The following is a 19,185-nucleotide window of genomic DNA, read 5'->3' on the forward strand; positions in this document are numbered from 1 at the left end:
TCCTTAATTTAAAAAATCCACCATATATAAAGACAAACTTTACAAATTAGTAGAAAGAAGAAATTTAAGGAAATAGAAAAAATATATGAGTTGGCATTTTAAAAGAGATGATGGTCAATAGGCTGATGAGCATATGAAAAGATATTCAATGACAAAATAAATATGCAAGTTAACCTGCTTTTCTTCTTTGGCAGATGTCAAAAAAGACAGACAACATTGCAGTAGAAGAAATTATAGGCAAGCATCTCCCAAAAAGTTTTTAATAAGTAAACCACATGATATTCTTGGTTTTTATTTTTAAAGATATAAATGATTACTCCTATGCTACAAATTCAGCCAAGAGCATAACTTTTTAAAGGAATGATTTCTAGGTAATACAAGATAGACATAAGGAAATGCATAGAAAAATCAATGCATATAGTGAAAGTAAGCTCCATATTCTCCGTCTTTCTTTTTCTACCAACATGGAGAATCCACTAGTGCTTGAGATTGTAAGACTATAGATATAGAACCTGCTTCAGGAAGGTCCAAATCCAGCAAATATTTATTTAGAATCTTTTATGTGCTGACTGCCATTCTCAGGCCTGGGAATAGAGTATGAAGAAGCTGCCTTGTGATTTTAAAGTTTTGCCAAGGAATACTATAGTTAAGCTTATAAAGATTTTCATGACCTATCATGATTTAGATCTATGCCTACGCCCCCCCCCCCCTTCACCAATGTAACCTTTCAGTACTCAAAGGCAAGGAGAGGAAAAAGCAAAATACAAGGCAAACTGACCATTAGGTCCTATACTTTTTTTATTGCACACAAGGCTTTACCCTCTCTTTCTTAGTCCACCCAGTGGATCATACAGTGGTTAAGCAGAAAATAACACATTGTTTAGAGTGCACAGAACTGAAGCCATCTTTATACCTCACAGAATTGTTTCATTTTCTCTAAGAATTGTCCAAAATAGGAGTCAAAGTATCATACTGATTTTACAAGATGGATATTAAGTACTTAAAACAAGTACTCAAAGAAAGACTTTGGCCAATAACTGTAAAAACAGCAAATGAAGGTGAAGAAGCCACAAAAAGAGCAAAAAGCCACCATAAATATTAGTATTTCAGATAAGAAGGGAATTCTAAACTCTCTTGCAGCAATCTCTTAGTTTTTAGAATTGTCATGATGCCTAGACATGAATGGAGTTAAGGTGTCTAGTAAGTACTTTTGTTGTTACTGCTATTTAATTGTAAGAAAGTACTATGAATTCTATATTATGTTGGCTTCCTGATTTAGATGCAGAAGAAAATCAAAGCATAATAGAAACACTAAGAGGCAAAATAAGAGAAAAACTAAGAAATGCTAAGGTAATTTTTTAAAGTTCTTGTTTTCAAATTTATCACTTTAAATGAAAAATGTAGAATAAAAAACTTTTTATTTTCAAAAAAGAGCTGAAGTAGCCATGAGTAACACATGTATAATCATAGCAGTCTGGGAAGAGATGGCAGGGAGATCTCAAGTTCAAGACTAGCCTGGGCAATTTAGGGACTTAGCAAGACTCTATCTCAAAGAGCGGAGGATGTAACTCAGTGCAAAGGCCTTGGGTTCAATCCCTAGTATCAAAAAAAAAAAAAAAAAAAGCTGAAATTCATTCTTTTTTTCCATTGCCTGAGGTTTTTTTTTTCAATATGGAGATTGATTCTGAGACTTATACATCCTAGACAAGTACTATACCTCTGAGATACATCCCCAGTTCCAAAGTTCAATCTTTTTTTTTTTTTTGGTACCAGGGATCAAACTTGGGACCTTGTGCTTGTGAAGCAGGTGCCAGAACCACTGAGCTAAATCCCCAGCCCCCAAAGTTCAGTCTTAATACAGCTCCTTAACTCTGGGAAGCTTCAAGTACTTTGCCGTTTTTTTCCCCTTTTATTTCATGACACCCCTATAATGTGAAGTGAAGTGAGTGGGTCATAATAATTATATATGACATCTCATGAGAACACATATGTACACACATATACATACACACTTTTAGAAAGAAAAACACCGAAAAGTCTTGAATTTTGTTACAGGAGACTTATGAGCACAACTGTGCTTATTTTTATAAACATTTATTTATATTGTGTTTCAAGTTGAGGGGAAAAGTCTTCAACTCAGCTATTAATTGATATTAAAATATGTCAGTGGTCTAAAATAAATAACCTTTTAAAAAAACTTTTTAAAACAGCTTTGTTAGCCGGGCGTGGTGGCGCATGCCTGTAATTCCAGTACTAGGGAGGCTGAGGCAGGAGGATCACTGAGTTTGAGGCCAGCCTAGGCTACATAGTGAGTTCAGGGCCAGCCTGAACTACAAAGGGAGAGACCCTGCCTCAAAAAAAAAAAAAAAGCTTTATAAACAGCAAAAAATCACCCATTTTAAGTGTATGATCCAATAATTTTTAGTTAACTTATAGAATCATGCAATTAATACCACAGTCCAGTTCTAGGCTTATTATTCTGAAAAGGAACCCTCATCCTCATTTGCAGTCATTCCCCATTCCTAGTTGGCATTCTTTTTTATCCTAAAAATGTATAATAAAATATTGTTAAAAGATAAAGTTACTCATAATAAAATTTTAAAGGGTTTGTTTGAGCAGGCAAGCACTCTGTCACTGAGCTATAGCCCCACCCTGATGAATAACTTTTAAAGTTAATATGACAGCTAAATCATAGATACAAAAGTGGTATAGGATAAACTTGTGTATTTTACAGATGTTAATTTTTTAATTCCTATTAACTGAGTTTTACTTTATATTTTAGAATTGTTTCCTTATAAGCCTTTCTTAAAACACTTCACTTTAGTATGTATGTGTGAGAAAGAAGCCATAATGGCTTTCATTTAAAAGATCCATTTTTCAAAACATGGAAAAAATGAAATTGTATTTATCAGCAAGTTTATAACTAATAATATGCTATGTTTAAGACATTTAATTACCCATAATTCCACCAAAGATTGTGAGATGGGATGGTATTTGTGTCTGTTTGTGAAAACTTGTGTATATGAGAACAGTTGAAAATAGAGAAAAAATATCTGACTTGAGCCAGCATTTTATTCAAACTGTGAGGTGAGACTTTTAATTCTCAGATTAAAGTGAGGAAATCATAGGGGCTAGGGATTTAGCTCAGTGGTTCCAGCGCCTGCCTCACAAGCGCAAGTTTCCAAGTTTGATCCCCAGTACCCCCCCCCCCCCAAAACTGAGGAAACCATTTGGGAAGATGGAGATTTTGGCTTTGCTTTATTCTAGTTATATTGCAGTTACCAAAACATTAAAAGAATTTTTTTTAAATCTCACGAACTAAACAGACTCAAAGCTAAATATAACTTGGTAAAAATAACTTGCTCCTCCTCTTCCTTTTTTAAATAACAGTTTACCATATTACTGAAAAGTGTTTCTTCACTTATAGGAAGAAAAAAATGTTCATTTAAACACTAAGCACTGATTTACTGTCATTTAACCCCCAGACTGAAGTCTTGATGGATGAAGGTCTTTCATTTTTCATTCTGAGTGGTGAAGAAGGCTCAGAGTTGGGCCAGTCATCAGAACAGGTTGGATTTGTTCCTTTCTCTCCTGCATCCTCACTCTCAAGAAAACAACTCTTTATTAAAGGCATAGAATGTAATATTTGACGGGAGATGAAATTTTATTTACACCTTCTTCTCCTCTTTGACTTGAGGAGCTGTTCATAATAATACCAAACATTTATTGAACATTTTATTGGGTGCCAATGATATACTAAGTTTTCAAAATTAACTGGGTCATTCAAATCCTTATAACAATCCTATGAGTCAGGCATTATTATCTTTATTCTAAAGGTGAGGAAACTTAGACACAGATGGTTGATCATTGATAGAGCTGGGGAGTATAGGCTGGCTGCTCTAAAGCCTGTGTATTCCTTTTCTTTTCCTGTTCTTCTCTCCAAGTATCCCACATTGTTCTCAATGATCTCTACTACCCTTCATAGTTTCCCCAATCTTTATCCCTCCAAGGCCAATCCTATAACCTTCTGATTTCTATCAGTTCTTTCCACCTCCTTGGTCCCCTGTTGCCTGACCTTTCCTCGAGCATGAGTTAGTCTCACTCATCTTTCTCCATCTCCTCCTGACTTGTCATCTCACTAGCCTTCCTGTTTTCTCCTATTCTTATAACTTTTCCAGTTCCTCTGTACTTTCAAATCTCTTCACAGATTTTTTTGTTGTTTGTTTTAAGTTTTTTGAGACAGAGTCTTGTATTCCAGGCTGGCCTTGAACTCACTAGGTATTCACAGGCTGGCCTAAAACTCATATTGATCCTCCTCCCTCGGCTTCCCAAGTTCTGGGATTGTAGGTATGAACTACCATGCCTGGCTGTCTTCGCTACCATGCCTGGCTGTGTTTTAAAGGGCTCTGCCACTTAGAACCATTCATTCCCAATTATCCCACCTACTGCTATCTTCTGACATTTCTCAACCAGGTCCTTCTTTCAAGTCCTTCTTGCGCCCCCATTTGCCCTCCTATTTACTTTCCACTCCCTACTGTTCCCTTTCTTTGTATTCTTTGCTCTACTCTTTTCACTCTTTTTTTGTTGTTGTTTTTCATAATAAAAACTTTGTCTTTTAAAATTTTGAACAAGTAAAAACATAATGCAGAAAACCATAAGAAAGAAAAATAAAATCATCTGATATCCTATTGTCCTGAGATAACCACTATTATCATTTTTCATACCTTTCTCTGTGCTTATGCCCATACTTGCATACACATAGTTTTATATAAACAGAATCACTAATAAATGGCAATTCCACTTTTCCAGTTCCTCAGCCAAACCCAATATCATCCTTAGATTCTCCTTTACTTGGGTGCCTTGTATCCAGTTCATAACAAATCTGTATTCGTAGCCCTTCAGCTGATTTACATGCCACACAGTAGTCAGTGTGATCCTTTTGAAATCTAGGACAAACTATTCTTTTGCTTATACCTTTTAATGCTTTCCTGACTCACTTAAAATGCATGCTAAAGTCTTTACATGACTTGGCTCCCTCAGTACCACTCCAACTTCATTAATTTCTTCTACTTTCCCCTTTTCTCAAACCTACCTCCAACCACACTGGCTTCCTTCTGCTCCTCACTTACAGCATTCTTTTGCCTTCTGTTCTTTAAAACTATTATCTGCCTAGAACAGTGATGGCCAACCTTTGGCACATGTGCTGCAGCAGGCTGTTTGTTATCATTAAAAACTCGAAAAGGTTTGTAATCACTGGCCTACAAAGTCCTTTCCTTATTTCATGCTTTATCACTCACTACCTTTGATAACTCTGGGTCTCTGTTCAAATGATACATTGTTAAAGATATTTTATCTGACAACTGTTCCTAAAATCATAGCCCACAGCTCACCCAACCCAGCATTTTCTCCTCCTTTATTTTTCTTCATAACACTTATCACTATCTAATCCTTTGTCTATTTATTAATCTTATTTCCAGAATACATTAGATACTCAATGAATATTTGAATATCAAAAAGATGTTTTCAAATATGCCTGTGGTCTTAAATTCCAAGTTACCTGACCCCCCAGCATCCCAAGATATGGATTAAGGAATAAACTTTTCTGGTCAAATAAGAGAAGTCCGGTCCTTGATCCTCCCATCCGGCAAAGTGTGCCAGGGTTAGGTACCATAGTTGTGACCACTTTTCCTTCTCCCGGGGCAAACAAAAAAAATTAGGTCAGTATGATTGGGGGCAGTGGCAAACAGACTACTTGGGCATGAGGAATTCTTGTATTAGATATTTAGAGAAGTTGTCTGGAAAAGCTATTTGCCTGATAACTTTGGGGCCTATAGGAAAGTACTGTCTCTCCATCACAAGGAAGAAAAGCTCCTATTTTATGGGAGGCTGAATTTGAATGTGGCCTCTCTTCCTGCTGAGAGATAGGGAGAGCCTGGTTCCAAGAATATCTAGGCAACCAGATTTAGGTCCAAAATTGGTTCCAAATGGTTCTTTTTGTCATACCACAGTTTAATAAGCACGTTCCTGTGAGATGGAACAAGGGTAGTATTTGTTTTTTACCACTCAGTACTCATTTAGAAGCATCTATATCTACCTTCTGAATTATTCCCTGTCACACAGGTATTGCTATACTGTATACTGCATGGTGAAGATCAAGGAGGTAATCTGGGGTAGCATCTGAACTTAGACTAAATAAGAAAAAGTTGGACATAGAGGTCTTATATTGGTCAATGTCACAGCTTGTCTTGGGCTAAAAATCAAGGCACATAAAAATAGAGGTCATAAAAGAGACCTGTAGGGACATAAATCAGAGCCTGGGGTCTAATTTCAGAGCCTACCATTTGGGCAGATTTTGGCTCTGAAGGTAGGTTGAAAGCCCTGGCCCACACAATAGCAGTGCTGTACAGGAAGCTTGGTATGGGATCTCCAGCTGAGCAAAGAGCATCTGTTAGTCTGTTACTGGAATCTTCAAAAAGATATACTATGTGCACATCTGCCAAATCTTGCTCCTAGATGTTGGTGATGTACCTTGTTTGAATTGTAAAAGACATCATAAAGATTTATGTATATAAAATATTTTCTTGATTTTATGAAAGGCATGAGAAGGCATGATGATATGATGACTTGATATGAACCTGGGTTATATTTATTTCATTTTAAAAATTTTGTCATAGTTGGTCAAGACGATGTAAGGTTCTTTATTCAAAATAATCCTCTGATTCTTTTTATTTTATCTTTTACCCTAACTTAATTTTTGAAAATTGAGGAATTTTCAGTTACACTCTCTCTTCTTCAGTATGTGTAGATTTCAAATGAGATGAGTCATACAAAGAAAATAGATGCTTTTATTTTGTGAAAAGACTCCTTTTAATTATATGAAATATATTTTAATATTTAGTAATACTTCTTTTTCTATATCTATAGTCAGATTATTTTTGCCATATATATTATACCATATGTATATATAATATTTCCAAATTTCACCATAATGACTCTGCCATAGGTTTATTTGTTGAGTCTTTTCTGCTTTTTTGCTTTTAAATACCTTCTAGAAAACAGCATATCTATTTCATATAACAGGTAGCAGTGTGTTCTGAGTGATGGAAAAAAGGAAGGGTTAAAACCATATGGTCTGTCATCTCTAGATTCTGTCTTATACTTTGAGTTTCATATTTACGTATCATAATTCATATCTTTGAACATTTTTCCATAGGGCAGGAGAGGCTTAAATTACAGTTCTATTTCAGTAGTCTTTAAATGGAGAATTGCAAAGATGGGCTGTAGAAAAATCATATTGTATAATGATGAGTCCCACTATGTTAAGTGAAATTTCATTATAACACACTTTCAGCTTGTACTTGATCTCAATGAAGAATTCAGACATACAGATCACAGTAAGGTTGTGGTACATTTTATTTATCCATATAGAAGTCACTGGAGACAAACATGTAAATTTATTTTTCTTTTTGGTATTCAACAGAGATCAGTAAAGGATAGTCACTCCAAATGCTTTTCAGTTGGTAATAAATTAGAAAATGTTGCTAAGGGTCAAGATAAAGATTTTATGGAAGAAGTCATTTTTAGAGATTTATTTGAAGTAAAAGCTGCTGAATATGAAGATGATCAAGAAAAACTAACAAAAGAGCAGGCAAATATTTTTATGCCAAGCAGTTCCCCAGGTAATGTTCTTTTCTAATAAAATATTCAAGACATTAATGAAACATTTTATGATAATAGTTTCTTTGTATGCTGGATAAATAAAAAACATTGATCTTAAACTATTAAAAGTTTTCTGCCTTATTCTTCTATTTTGGTCTTTAATGTAATATCTAAGTTTTATTATTAAGTGGCCAACCAGTATAAACTGCCAAAAGGTATGATGCCTCGCATTTTAGAAGATGAAGGACTCTATATTCAGAAAAAGCCAGAAACATATAAAAAGACCTGTAATAAAATGGAAAATCGCCTGCTTAAACTAAGTGAGGCAAGTGCACTAGTTGACAAGTTATACTACGTATGGATACTACATAACATTTATTTTTAAGGAAATATTTAATTACTATATTTATTAAATATTTTTAATAGGGACAGAGTTGGTTTGAAGAGAGTGGAGAAATAATGTCATTACCTTCACCTATTAGACAGTCATGGAATTTCAGACTAAACATAAGCAAGGAATCCTTAAATCCAGCACTAAAGACCATATACAGGAAGGTAACTAATATCAGCTTGTTTGTAATTATGGCTGGAATTCTTATAATATCAATTATAACAAATTTTTGTGGTTTAATTTTACCCTTTAAATATAGTGAGTTTAGTAATAGAACAAATAAACTATGATGAAATATTATGCAGCTCTTGAGATTACTTTTGAGGAATAGTTAATAACATGGAGAAATGGTCAAAATAAATATGTAGTGAAAAAAGAATGCAACATTAAAGCAGATCCTAATTTTGAAAAAATAATGAATGAATTAATGGTATTCAGGGTAAATACTATTATAACTTCTGCCACTATAGAATACTCTTACCTGTTAATTTTGCCTATTTTACATAAATAAATATGTATATATAGATGTATACAGAGAGACAGAGAGAGAGAGAGAATATCAGAGTAGAAATTCTGCTTATAGGTTTGTATGTGTTCAATTTTAATATATAACGCCAAATAGGTTTCTAAAAGTTGTTGTAGGAAATTATACACAGTGTGAGTGTGAGAGAGTTCCAGGTGCTTGATTTCTTGCTACTACTTTGTATTGTCTGTCTTTTTAAATCATAGCTATTATGGTGTACAAAAATAAAATTTCATTAAGATTTACATGTTTAGAGACCTTTGTTTGGTCTTTGATTCATTGTTGTTATCCAGGTCACCCCGTACCCAGTGACATGCCTCTTCTTACCAGGCCCCAGTTTCCTTTTTTTGTTTGTTTGTTTGTGTTTCTTTTGTACTGGGAATCGAACTCAGGACCTTGCCCTTCCAAGTCAGGTGGTGGAACCACTGAGCTAAATCCCCAGCCCAAGGCCCCACTTTCTAACAGCACATTCAGCTACAACTGTATCAGTGGATTAATCCACTGATGAATATAGTGCCTCCATAATCCAGTTACCTTCCCAAATCCCCACCTCTGAACACATAAGACTTTGGGGGGACATTCTTGATCTAAACCATAACTGTCTCATGAACAAAAAGAAACAATTTCCTTAGGCAGAATTTGCTTAGATGACTCAGGTGCTTTCTAGGAATTTTCTAGATGATTATCAATATATTCATTTAGAAACAATGCTTTGCTAAATCATTACTATTTAATTCTGGCCCACAAATGATAATTATACCATCATGTAACCAAACTCGACCCAAAACCTGTTACATTTGTCATAATATTTCTATAAGAATTTATTTTCGGTCCCATAATTCAAAAGTCCAACTTCTACCAGTAAACAAGAAGAGTAAAGTAGATGACAACAATTTATAGCAAGATGGCTAAAATGCTGTAATACAAATTTGTTTTATGAAATTAAAGGTTGTAATCAATTTTTGAAGATCAAATTATTGTTTTTTCTTTACTGTATTACTGTTCTACAATTTATATGTTACTTTTATAAGGGAAAGTTACTTGTAATTTTTTTAAAGATAGAATCAAATTAACATTGTCCATATTTTTCTTTAAAAGGCAATAAAATCTGACATTGGGAGTTCTTTTAGGAACAAAATGGAAGGTCAAAGGGAAATGTACCAATTAGATCTCAACATTATTGGCTTGCAATTTAGCCATCATCCTCTATTCAATCAAGAACAAGTATTATGTGCTAGACTGGTGCAACTTTATGAATATTTTCAGGACAGGCAGCAACAGAATTTACCACAGCTACTTTATGAAAAGGTGAGAATGGACTTTGTTGTATTTCAGAGCTAAATATTTAATATGAAAGAAAAAAAGTTCTTAGGATACAGCAAGTTATTATAGAACATCTTCCCTTGGTATTCTTAACCAGTTAGAGCAGTCAATTGAGTTTATCTGGAAAAAAAAAACCTATGAGAGTTGACTTGCTGGGGAGACAGCCTCAAAACTCCTGCAGTATTTTTATCACATATGCATTATTTACTGATCAGTAATATTGTTGTTTGATGACCTAAAAGAGCTATGTCCTTTTTTAAAGTTTTGTAATAGAGTATTTTGATAAAAAAATATTGGAGGTCTTGAATTGAACAGTCTTGTTCTGAGATAAGCAATCCATATTGTCATCTAATGACATTATAAATCCTGAAGGACTAATCAATTTGACAAACCTACACATGTCATTTAGACTCTGCTGGGTTATGGATCCATGAGCATTTTGTTAACTAGTGTTCTCTCTGACAAGGTATTTTGGTAGATTTCACTTATCCAATAAGTATGTAAAAGTAATCTTAAAGTCTTGGGCCAGGGATTTAGCTCAGTGGTGCCGCCGGCTGCCTTGAAAGTGGAAGGTCCCATAGGGCTGGGGATTTAGCTCAGTGGTTTCAATGCCTGCTATGCAAGCACAATTGATCCCCGGTACCAAAAAAAAAAAGAAAGTGGAAGGTCCCGAGTTTGATCCCTGGTACCAAAAAAAAAAAAATAATAATAATAATCATCTTAAAGTCTCTAAGTAGTCTAATGAAACAAAACTGTCATTACTAGATCAGACTTTAAAAATTATATAATATTGTTGGAAAAAATTCTATAAAGTAGAAATCTATAAACAAGTTATTTTATTTTTTTTTGTATTAAATTCTTTTATTGGTACATTGTAGGTATACAACACAATTACATTTCTCATTGGGAATTGTACCTTTATATAATGCATCTTGGTTCTTATTTTTTCCCCATTCCTAGCCCTCCCTTCACCCCCTCCACCCTTCCCTATTTACAAAGACTTTATTTCCATTTTTTCCATTTCTCAGCATTTTTTACTTTCCCTTCTTTCCTTTCCCCTGGCCCTCCCACTACCCCTACCCCTTTGGACCTTTTCTTCCTATTTTACATTATCGATTATTCATTCTAATAATTGGTACATTTTAGGTATACAATATAATGACATTCATCATTGGAAATTTGCACCTTTACATAATCTCTCTTGGTTCTTATTTTTCACCTTTGCCTAGCCCTCCCTTCAACCCCTCCAGTCCTCCCTATTTACAAAGATTTTGTTCCTATTTTTCCATTTTCTCATATTAATCCCATTCCCTTCTATCCTTTCCCCTAGCCCTCCCACTTCCTTACCCTTTGCCCCTTTTCTTCCTATTTCACATTACCTATTATACATTTAGTCCTTATTTACACTTTCAGTTTCTCACACCAGAGAAACTATTTGGTATTTACACATCTGTGTCCTATTTATTTCACTTAAGAGTATTGCCTCAATGTGCATCCACTTAGCTATAAATGTCTCTAATTTCTCATTTTTTATGGCTGAGTAGTACTCCATTTTATAAAAAACCCACATTTTCTTGATCCAGTCTCCAGTTGATGGGCATTTGGGCTGTTTCCAAGTTTTAGCTATTACAAACTGCGCTGCTGTGAACATGGGTGCACATATATCACTGTGGTATGATTCTTTTAATTCTTTGGGGAAGATCCCCAGCAGTGGAATAGCAGGGTCAAATGGGACTTCTAGTCCTAGTTCTTTGAGGTATCTCCATACTGATTTCCACAGTGCTTGCACCAGTCTACACTCCCACCAGCAGTGGACCAGGGTTCCTCTTTCCCCACAGCCCTGCCAACATTTGTTATTGGTTGATTCCATGATAGCAGCCATTCTTTCTGGAGTGAAGTGAAATCTCAGCGTTATTTTCATTTGCATCTCTTGAATGACCAGTGATGTTGAGCATTTTTTCATGTATTTATTTGCTATTTCTACTTCATTGTCTGAGAAATGTCCGTTCATTTCAGATGCCCATTTTTCGATTGGGTCTTTAAATGTGGGAGGTCTGATCTTTTTAAGTTCTTTACAGATTCGAGATAGTAGACCTTTGTCTGAGGAAGAGCAGGTGAAGATTTTTTCCCACATTGTGGGTTGTCTCTTCACACTGCTGATGGTTTCTCTTGCTGTGCAGAAGCTTTTTAATAAGAAGAGATCCCATTTGTTGATTGTGCTAGTTCATGGGCAACTGAGGTTTTGTTCACAAAATCTTTTCCTACACCGATGTCTTCAAGGGTTCTACCTAACTTCTGTTCCAACTGGTTCAGAGTTTCTATTTCAATATTTAGATCTTTAATCCATTTTGATTTTAGTTTAGTGCATGGTGAGAGATATAGGTCTAGTTTTAATCTTTGGCAAGTTGAAGCCCAATTTTTCCAGCACCATTTATTAAAGAGGCTATCTTTCCTCCAGTGAGGGTGTTTGGCTCCTTTATCGAAGATGAGATGGCTGAGTGTGTCTAGCGTTGTTTCTGCATCTTCTAATCTGTTCCACTGGTCCTCAGGTCTGTTTCTTTGCCAGTACCATGCTGTTTTTACCACAGTAGCTTTGTAGTAGAGTTGCAGGTTGGGGATTGTGATACCCCCCGTCATGTCTGTGTTACCTAGAATTGCTTTTGCTATTCTGGGTCTCTTCTTATTCCAAATGAATTTTTGGATTGTTTTCTCGAGGTCTATGAAGTATGCTGCTGGGATCTCAATTGGAATTGCATTAAATCTATATAGCAGTTTTGGAGGTATGGCCATTTTCACTATATGGAACCTTCCCACCCAGGAGCAGGGGATGTCTGTCCATTTTCTGATATCATCTTCAATCTCTCTTTTCAGAGTGCCATACTTTTCAGAGAAGAGGTCTTTGATTTCTTTCATTAGGTTGATTCCTAGGTATTTCAGTTTTTTGGATGCTACTGTGAAAGGAAGTATTTGCCCTATTTCTCTCTCAGTGAGTCTGTCATTTGTGTAGAGGAAAGCTATTGATTTTTGTGTGTTGACCTTGTAACCAGCTACTTGACTGAATTTGGTTATTAAGTCTAGAAGACTTTTGGTGGAGTTCTTGGGGTCTTCTATATAGAGTATCGTGTCATCTGCAAATAATGACAATTTGACTTCTTCCTTACCTATCTTTATTCCTTTTATTTCTTTCTCTTGTCTAATTGCCGTGGCTACTGTTTCTAGAACTATATTGAACAAGAGTGGTGATAGTGGACATCCTTGTCTTGTTCCTGATTTTAGTGTGAAGGATTTCAGTTTTTGACCATTTAGTATGATATTGGCTGTTGGTTTTTCATAGATGGCTTCTATCAGTTTGGGGTAGAGACCATCTATTCCAATTTTTTGTAGGGTTTTTATCATAAATGCATGTTGGATTTTGTCAAATGCTTTTTCTGCATATATGGAGATAATCCTATGGTTTTTGTCCTTGGCTCTATTGATATAGTGTATTACATTAATTGATTTTCATATATTGAACCATCCCTGCATCCCTGGGATGAATCTCACTTGATCAGGGCATATGATTTTCTTGATGATCTTCTGCATTCTGTTTGCCAGTATCTTATTAAGGATTTTTGCATCTATGTTCATTAGTGAGATTGGCCTATAGTTCTCCTTTTCGGTTGAGTCTTTCTCTGCTTTGGGGATCAAGGTGATGCTTGCTTCCAGGAATGATTTTGGGAGTATTGCTTCCCTTTCAATTTCATTGAAGAGTTTAAACAGTAGTGGCAGCAGTTCCTCTCTAAATGTCTTGTAGAATTCAGCAGTGAAGCCATCAGGGCCTGGGATTTTCGTAGTTGATAAAATTTTAATTACATTTTCAATTTCATTGGTTGATATTGGGTTGTTCAGAATTTTTAGGTCTTCTTCGTTCAACTTTGGTAATTCATATGTATCTAGGAATCTGTCCATTTCTTCTGTCTTTTCCATCTTATTGGCATATAGGTTCTGGAAGTAGGTATTGATGATCCTCTGGATTTCTGCTGGGTCTGTTGTAATTTCACCCTTTTCATTCCTAATTGCACTCCTAATTTCTTTCCTTTTTCTGACAAGATTGGCTAAGGGTTTGTCAATTTTGTTGATTCTTTCGAAGAACCAACTCTTGGCTTCATTGATTTTTTGTATCATTCTCTTAGTCTCCATTGCATTGATTTCTCCTCTGATCTTTATAATTTCCTCCCTTGTATGAGCTTTGGGGTTGTCCTGCTCTTCTTTTTCTAGAAGCTTGAGGTTCAGCATTAGGTTGTTTAATTGGGCCCATTCTGTTTTCCTAATATGCATATTCACTACTATGAATTTCCCTCGTAAGACTGCTTTCATTGTGTCCCATAGATTTCGATATGTTGTATTGTCATTGTCATTTAATTGAAGGAACTGTCTGATTTCTTCTTTAATTTCCTCTGTGACCCATTGGTTATTCAGAAGTGTGTTGTTCAATTTCCACATGTTTATGAAATTTTTTGAGTTTCTTTTGCTATGGATCTCCAATTTCATCGCACTATGGTCTGATAATATACAGGGGATAACTTCAATTCCTTTGCACTTACTTAAACATGTTCTATGTGTGAGTATGTGGTCTATTTTGGAGAATGAGCCATGTGCAGCTGAGAAGAATGTGTATTCTGATTTTGTGGGGTGGAAGACTTTGTAAACATCTGTTAAGTTCATTTGTTCAAGAGTTCGATTGAGTTCTAGTATTTCATTACTTATTTTTAGTCTAGTTGATCTATCTATTTGTGACAGTGGGGTGTTGAGGTCCCCCACTACAATTGCATTAGTGCATATATGACTTTTCATGTCTGTTAGTATTTGTTTTATATAGTTGGGTGCAGTAGTGTTTGGTGCATAGATATTTATGATTGTCATCTCTTCCTCTTGGATTCTTCCCTTTACAAGGATGTAGTGTCCTTCTTCATCTCTCTTAATCAGTGTTGGTTTGAAATCTACTTGATCTGCCAAGAGGATAGCTACTCCTGCTTTTTTTCGGGTTCCTGTTACATGCAGTATTGTTTTCCACCCTTTAACTTTCAGCCTATGAATTTCCTTTTGAATTAAGTGTGTTTCTTGTATGCAGCATATTGTTGGATTTTGCTTCTTGACCCATTCTGCCAGTCTATTTCTTTTGATTGGTGAATTGAGACCATTAATGTTGATGGTTATAAGTGAAACATATTGACTTGTCATTGCCATGACTTTTTCTTTTTGTTGGGTTCTTCCCCTTTATATTTAATTTCTTGTCATGCCCGATGGGTTCATTCTGTTTTGCTTCCTGGGGTTGTGATCCTCAATGTCCATTCCTAGGATATTGTGTAAAATTCTTTGGAGTGCTGGTTTGGTATTCACGAAGTTCCTAAGGTGCTCTTTGTCATGAAAGTATCTTATTTCTCCATCCATTTTGAAAGATAGTTTTGCAAGGTACATCAATCTGGGTTGGAGGCTGTTTTCTTTTAGGGCTTGGACTATGTCACTCCAAGCTCTTCTTGCCTTGATGGTTTGTGTTAAGAAGTCTGCTGTGATTCTGATGGGCTTTCTTTTGTATGTGATTTGTTTCTTTTCTCTGACTGCTTGGAGAACTTTGTTCTTCTGTTGTGTTTCTGGAATCTTAACAATTATATGCCTATGTGTAGATTTTTTTTGATCAAGGCTATTTGGAGTCCTATATGCCTCACTTATCTGTATGTCAAGCTCTTTTCCCCTGCTTGGGAAGTTTTCTGCCATTATTTCTGTGAAGAGATTTTTTATGTCATCTCCACTCTCTCCTATTTCTTCATTGACTCCAATCAGTCTTATGTTATTCTTCTTTGCATCATCTAGCAGCTGCTGGATTGATTTCTCATGTTCCCTTATAATTTTGAAGCAATTTTTCTTTTCCTGGTCACTAATTGCAGTCTTATCTTCTATATCTGAAATTCTGTCCTCACATTGGCTCATTCTGCTGTGTAGACTTTCAATGGAGCTTTTTATGTCCTGGAAATCTATTTGCATCTGTTTTATGGATTCCATTTGTTTCTTATGTTGGGATTCCATCATGTTCCTCAGCTCCTCTCTAGATTTATTAATCATGTCTTGCACTAGGGGCACAATTTCTCCTGTTATCTGAGAAATTATTTCTGATTTCATTTTTTCCAGATCCCCTTTTGTTGCCAGTTCAGTGGGTCCAGGTGGTTGAGTATCAGAGTGTTCCATCTCATTTCCCTTTGGTGTTGCTGTAGGTGATCTGGAAGTCTGGTTTTGAGACTTATTTATGTGTTTTCTCATTTTGACTGGGGCAGGGGGCTGTTAGCACCTGCACGGATTACCTCCTCTGAGCTGGGTGAGGTGGGACAGGGGCCGAGAGCAGTGGTAGGGATGGTGACCCAAAAGCCCTTTCCTGTGGGCTGGGAGCAGCCGGAGGGATGGTGGCTGGGAAACCCTTTCCTCTGGACCAGGAGCAGTGGGATGGTGGCTCAGAAGCCCTTCCCTCTGGGCCCGGAGTGGTGGGAGGGATGGTGGCCTGGAAGCCCCTTCCTCTGGGCCAGGAGCAGCGAGACAGAAGGTGGGCCAAAAGCCCTTTCCTCTGGGCTGGGAGCAGCGGGAGGGATGGTGACTGGGAAGCCCTTTCCTCTGGACCAGGAGCAGTGGGACGATGGCTCAGAAACCCCTACCTCTGGGCCGGGAACTGTGGGACTCAGTACCTTGGTCTGGTGGTCTGTTGTCCTCTGTGTCTTTGTAGTGTGGAATCAGGTGGCTGCCTGTCTGCAGTGGCATGATTCGGTGTGTTCTGTGCAACTCAGGACCTCGGTAGGGCATGCCAACAAGTTATTTTTTTGGCAGTACTAGGGATTAAGCCCATTTTAAATTAAATACCTTATAAGGCATTTAAACATTTAATTCTGATGGAGATGTCAAGATATCTCTTAGGCAATCAGTATTCTGCTAACCAAGAAAAATGAACATTTATGGGCAGCCAGTAGTGTCTGATATTTGATAGACCAAAACTGTAAAGATACCTTTCTATATATTCTTGTAGTGTTTGTGCTTGTGTGTGTGTGTGTGTGTGTGTGTGTGTGTGTGTGTAATTTCTAGCCTTTTCTTCTATGTAGAATTTATAGCTGTGTCTTGGAGGAAGTTGGGTTCCAAATCAATTTTCCCCTAAGAGATTAGTCAAATAGCCGAACAACATAATTTCTATATTTAAAATACTGCCTTTAGAATAAGCCAGCTGCACATCATATTTATATAGGTTTAAGAATTATTTATTCTATAGATACGCTGGTCTAGTTCAACCTTGTTTTCATTACCATATTTAATTATTAAATCATGATATATAGTAGTACAATTGCCTTTTCTAGAGTATTTTGGATACTCTTAATGGATTTGATGTTCCATGCAAACCTTAGAATTCACTTGTAACTCTCTATTTTAAAAACTCTAATACCAATTTATTGTGGTTGGATTCCATTGTTGCATTAATTTTGAAAGAAATTTTGTTATTATAAAAATTGGGTTTCCTTATAGTGTATTCCTATTTGTTTGGGTCTTTTATGTCTTCCAGTGGAAGAGTTGGTATCAGTTCACTGTAGTCACCCCTGTGACAGGTTTCTCCTCCAAGAAGTTTAGGGTGTAGTTTCCTTCAGTTTTATCTGAGAAAGTGTGTTTAAGATAACTGTTTAATACCTTCTGCAATATACTTTCTTTCTTGATTTTATTTTTTCTTATTTTCCTATGATGTGTGTTACACTTTCATGTAGAGACATACATGTAGGTTATCAATACAGGTATATAAATATGGATGTGATAATGGCAATATCTTTATGGATAAAGACACATATGTTTTCTCTTACTATGAGGTTTTAAGTGGAAGATAAAGTGCATACCTCTGCTCAATCTGCCATCTGATCTAATGGCATTTCTTTTATAAACTGATGAATTAATTGACTTGTATGTTCAAAGTATGATGTTTATTGCTTGAGTAGATATTCAGGGTTTTCTCAGTTCTGCTCCAAACTGCTTATAGGGGCTCCTAGGGCTGAGACGCTGAGCCAGTCCCAGCACCCAAAAGGAAGCTCCCCCGCAGCCATCCCATGTGACTGGGGCAGAGAAGGTGAGCCGCGCGGGCACCAGAAGCACCCCCCCCCCCGCCGTGGAAATGAGAAGACATGTAAATAAGCCACAAAAACGGACTTCTGGCTCACCTACAGCAACCCCAAAGGGAAACAAGATGGAACAATCTGATACTCCACCACCTGGACTCTCTGAACTGGCAACAAAAGAGGATCTGGGAAAAATGAAATCAGAAATAATTACTCAGATAACAGCAAAGATTGTACTCATGGTGCAAGACATGATTAATAAATCTAGAGAGGACACAAATAAAAAAAATAAAGGATCTGAGGAACATGATGGGATCCCAACATAGGAAACAAATGGAATCCATAAAACAGATGCAAACAGATTTCCAGGAGATTAAAAACTCCATCAAAAGTCTGTGCAGCAGAATGAACCAATGTGAGGATAGAATTTCAGATATAGAAGAAAAGATTGCAATTAGTGACCAGGAAAAGAAAAATTGCTTTAAAATTGTAAGGGAACACGAGAAATCAATCCAACAGCTGCTAGATGATGCAAAGAAGAATAACATAAGACTGATTGGAGTCAATGAAGAAAGAGGAGAGAGTGCAGATGACATAAAAAAAACTGTTCACAGAAGTGATGGTAGAAAACTTCCCAAGGAGGGGGAAAGAACTTGACATACAGATAAGTGAGGCATATAGGACTCCAAATAGCCTTGATCAAAAAAAATCTACACATAGGCATATAATACTTAGGATTCCAGAAACCCAACAGAAGAACAAAGTTCTACAAGCAGTTAGAGAAAAGAAACAAATCACATACAAAGGAAAGCCCATCAGAATCACAGCAGACTTCTCAATGCCAACCGTCAAGGCAAGAAGAGCTTAGAGTGATGTATTTCCAAACTGCTTATAGGAAAATATATTTTGAAAGACAAAACAGTCATACACAACAGAGTTCTACATTTGTGCTTAGGCCTACAGATGAATTGTAGTTATGCTTACAGGTGAATGTAATATACCAAAGAGCTCTTTTTTTTGTTATAGCTGAAAACATTGACAAATGCTACCAAATCAGTGAGCGAAAACTTTGAAATTACCCAGCTTATCAAAAAGTCTTTACAAGATTATTATTGGCAGATAAGGTAGGGTTTGAATCATTCACGTATTTATCAAACATTTATTAACTTTTTTTAGATAAA

The 19,185-nt window shown here is 36.2% G+C and overlaps 1 protein-coding gene across 1 annotated transcript in view; it reads left to right on the plus strand.

Moving 5' to 3' along the window:
- The window catches only part of Cc2d2b (coiled-coil and C2 domain containing 2B), a 112,029-nt gene that overhangs the window by 21,558 nt on the left and 71,286 nt on the right, over positions 1 to 19,185 (plus strand). Inside the window, exons 4-11 of the mRNA XM_087185004.1 lie at positions 195 to 254; positions 1,273 to 1,350; positions 3,486 to 3,569; positions 7,481 to 7,679; positions 7,848 to 7,984; positions 8,086 to 8,214; positions 9,672 to 9,881; positions 19,031 to 19,128. Of these exons, the coding sequence (XP_087041130.1) occupies positions 195 to 254; positions 1,273 to 1,350; positions 3,486 to 3,569; positions 7,481 to 7,679; positions 7,848 to 7,984; positions 8,086 to 8,214; positions 9,672 to 9,881; positions 19,031 to 19,128 (995 nt within the window). The remainder of the gene's footprint in view (positions 1 to 194; positions 255 to 1,272; positions 1,351 to 3,485; positions 3,570 to 7,480; positions 7,680 to 7,847; positions 7,985 to 8,085; positions 8,215 to 9,671; positions 9,882 to 19,030; positions 19,129 to 19,185) is intronic.

This window comes from Heterocephalus glaber, unplaced genomic scaffold, assembly GCF_053883595.1.
Source record: "Heterocephalus glaber isolate CG9 unplaced genomic scaffold, H.glaber_assembly_v1.0 deba00001497, whole genome shotgun sequence".
NCBI classification, from domain to species: domain Eukaryota; kingdom Metazoa; phylum Chordata; class Mammalia; order Rodentia; family Bathyergidae; genus Heterocephalus; species Heterocephalus glaber.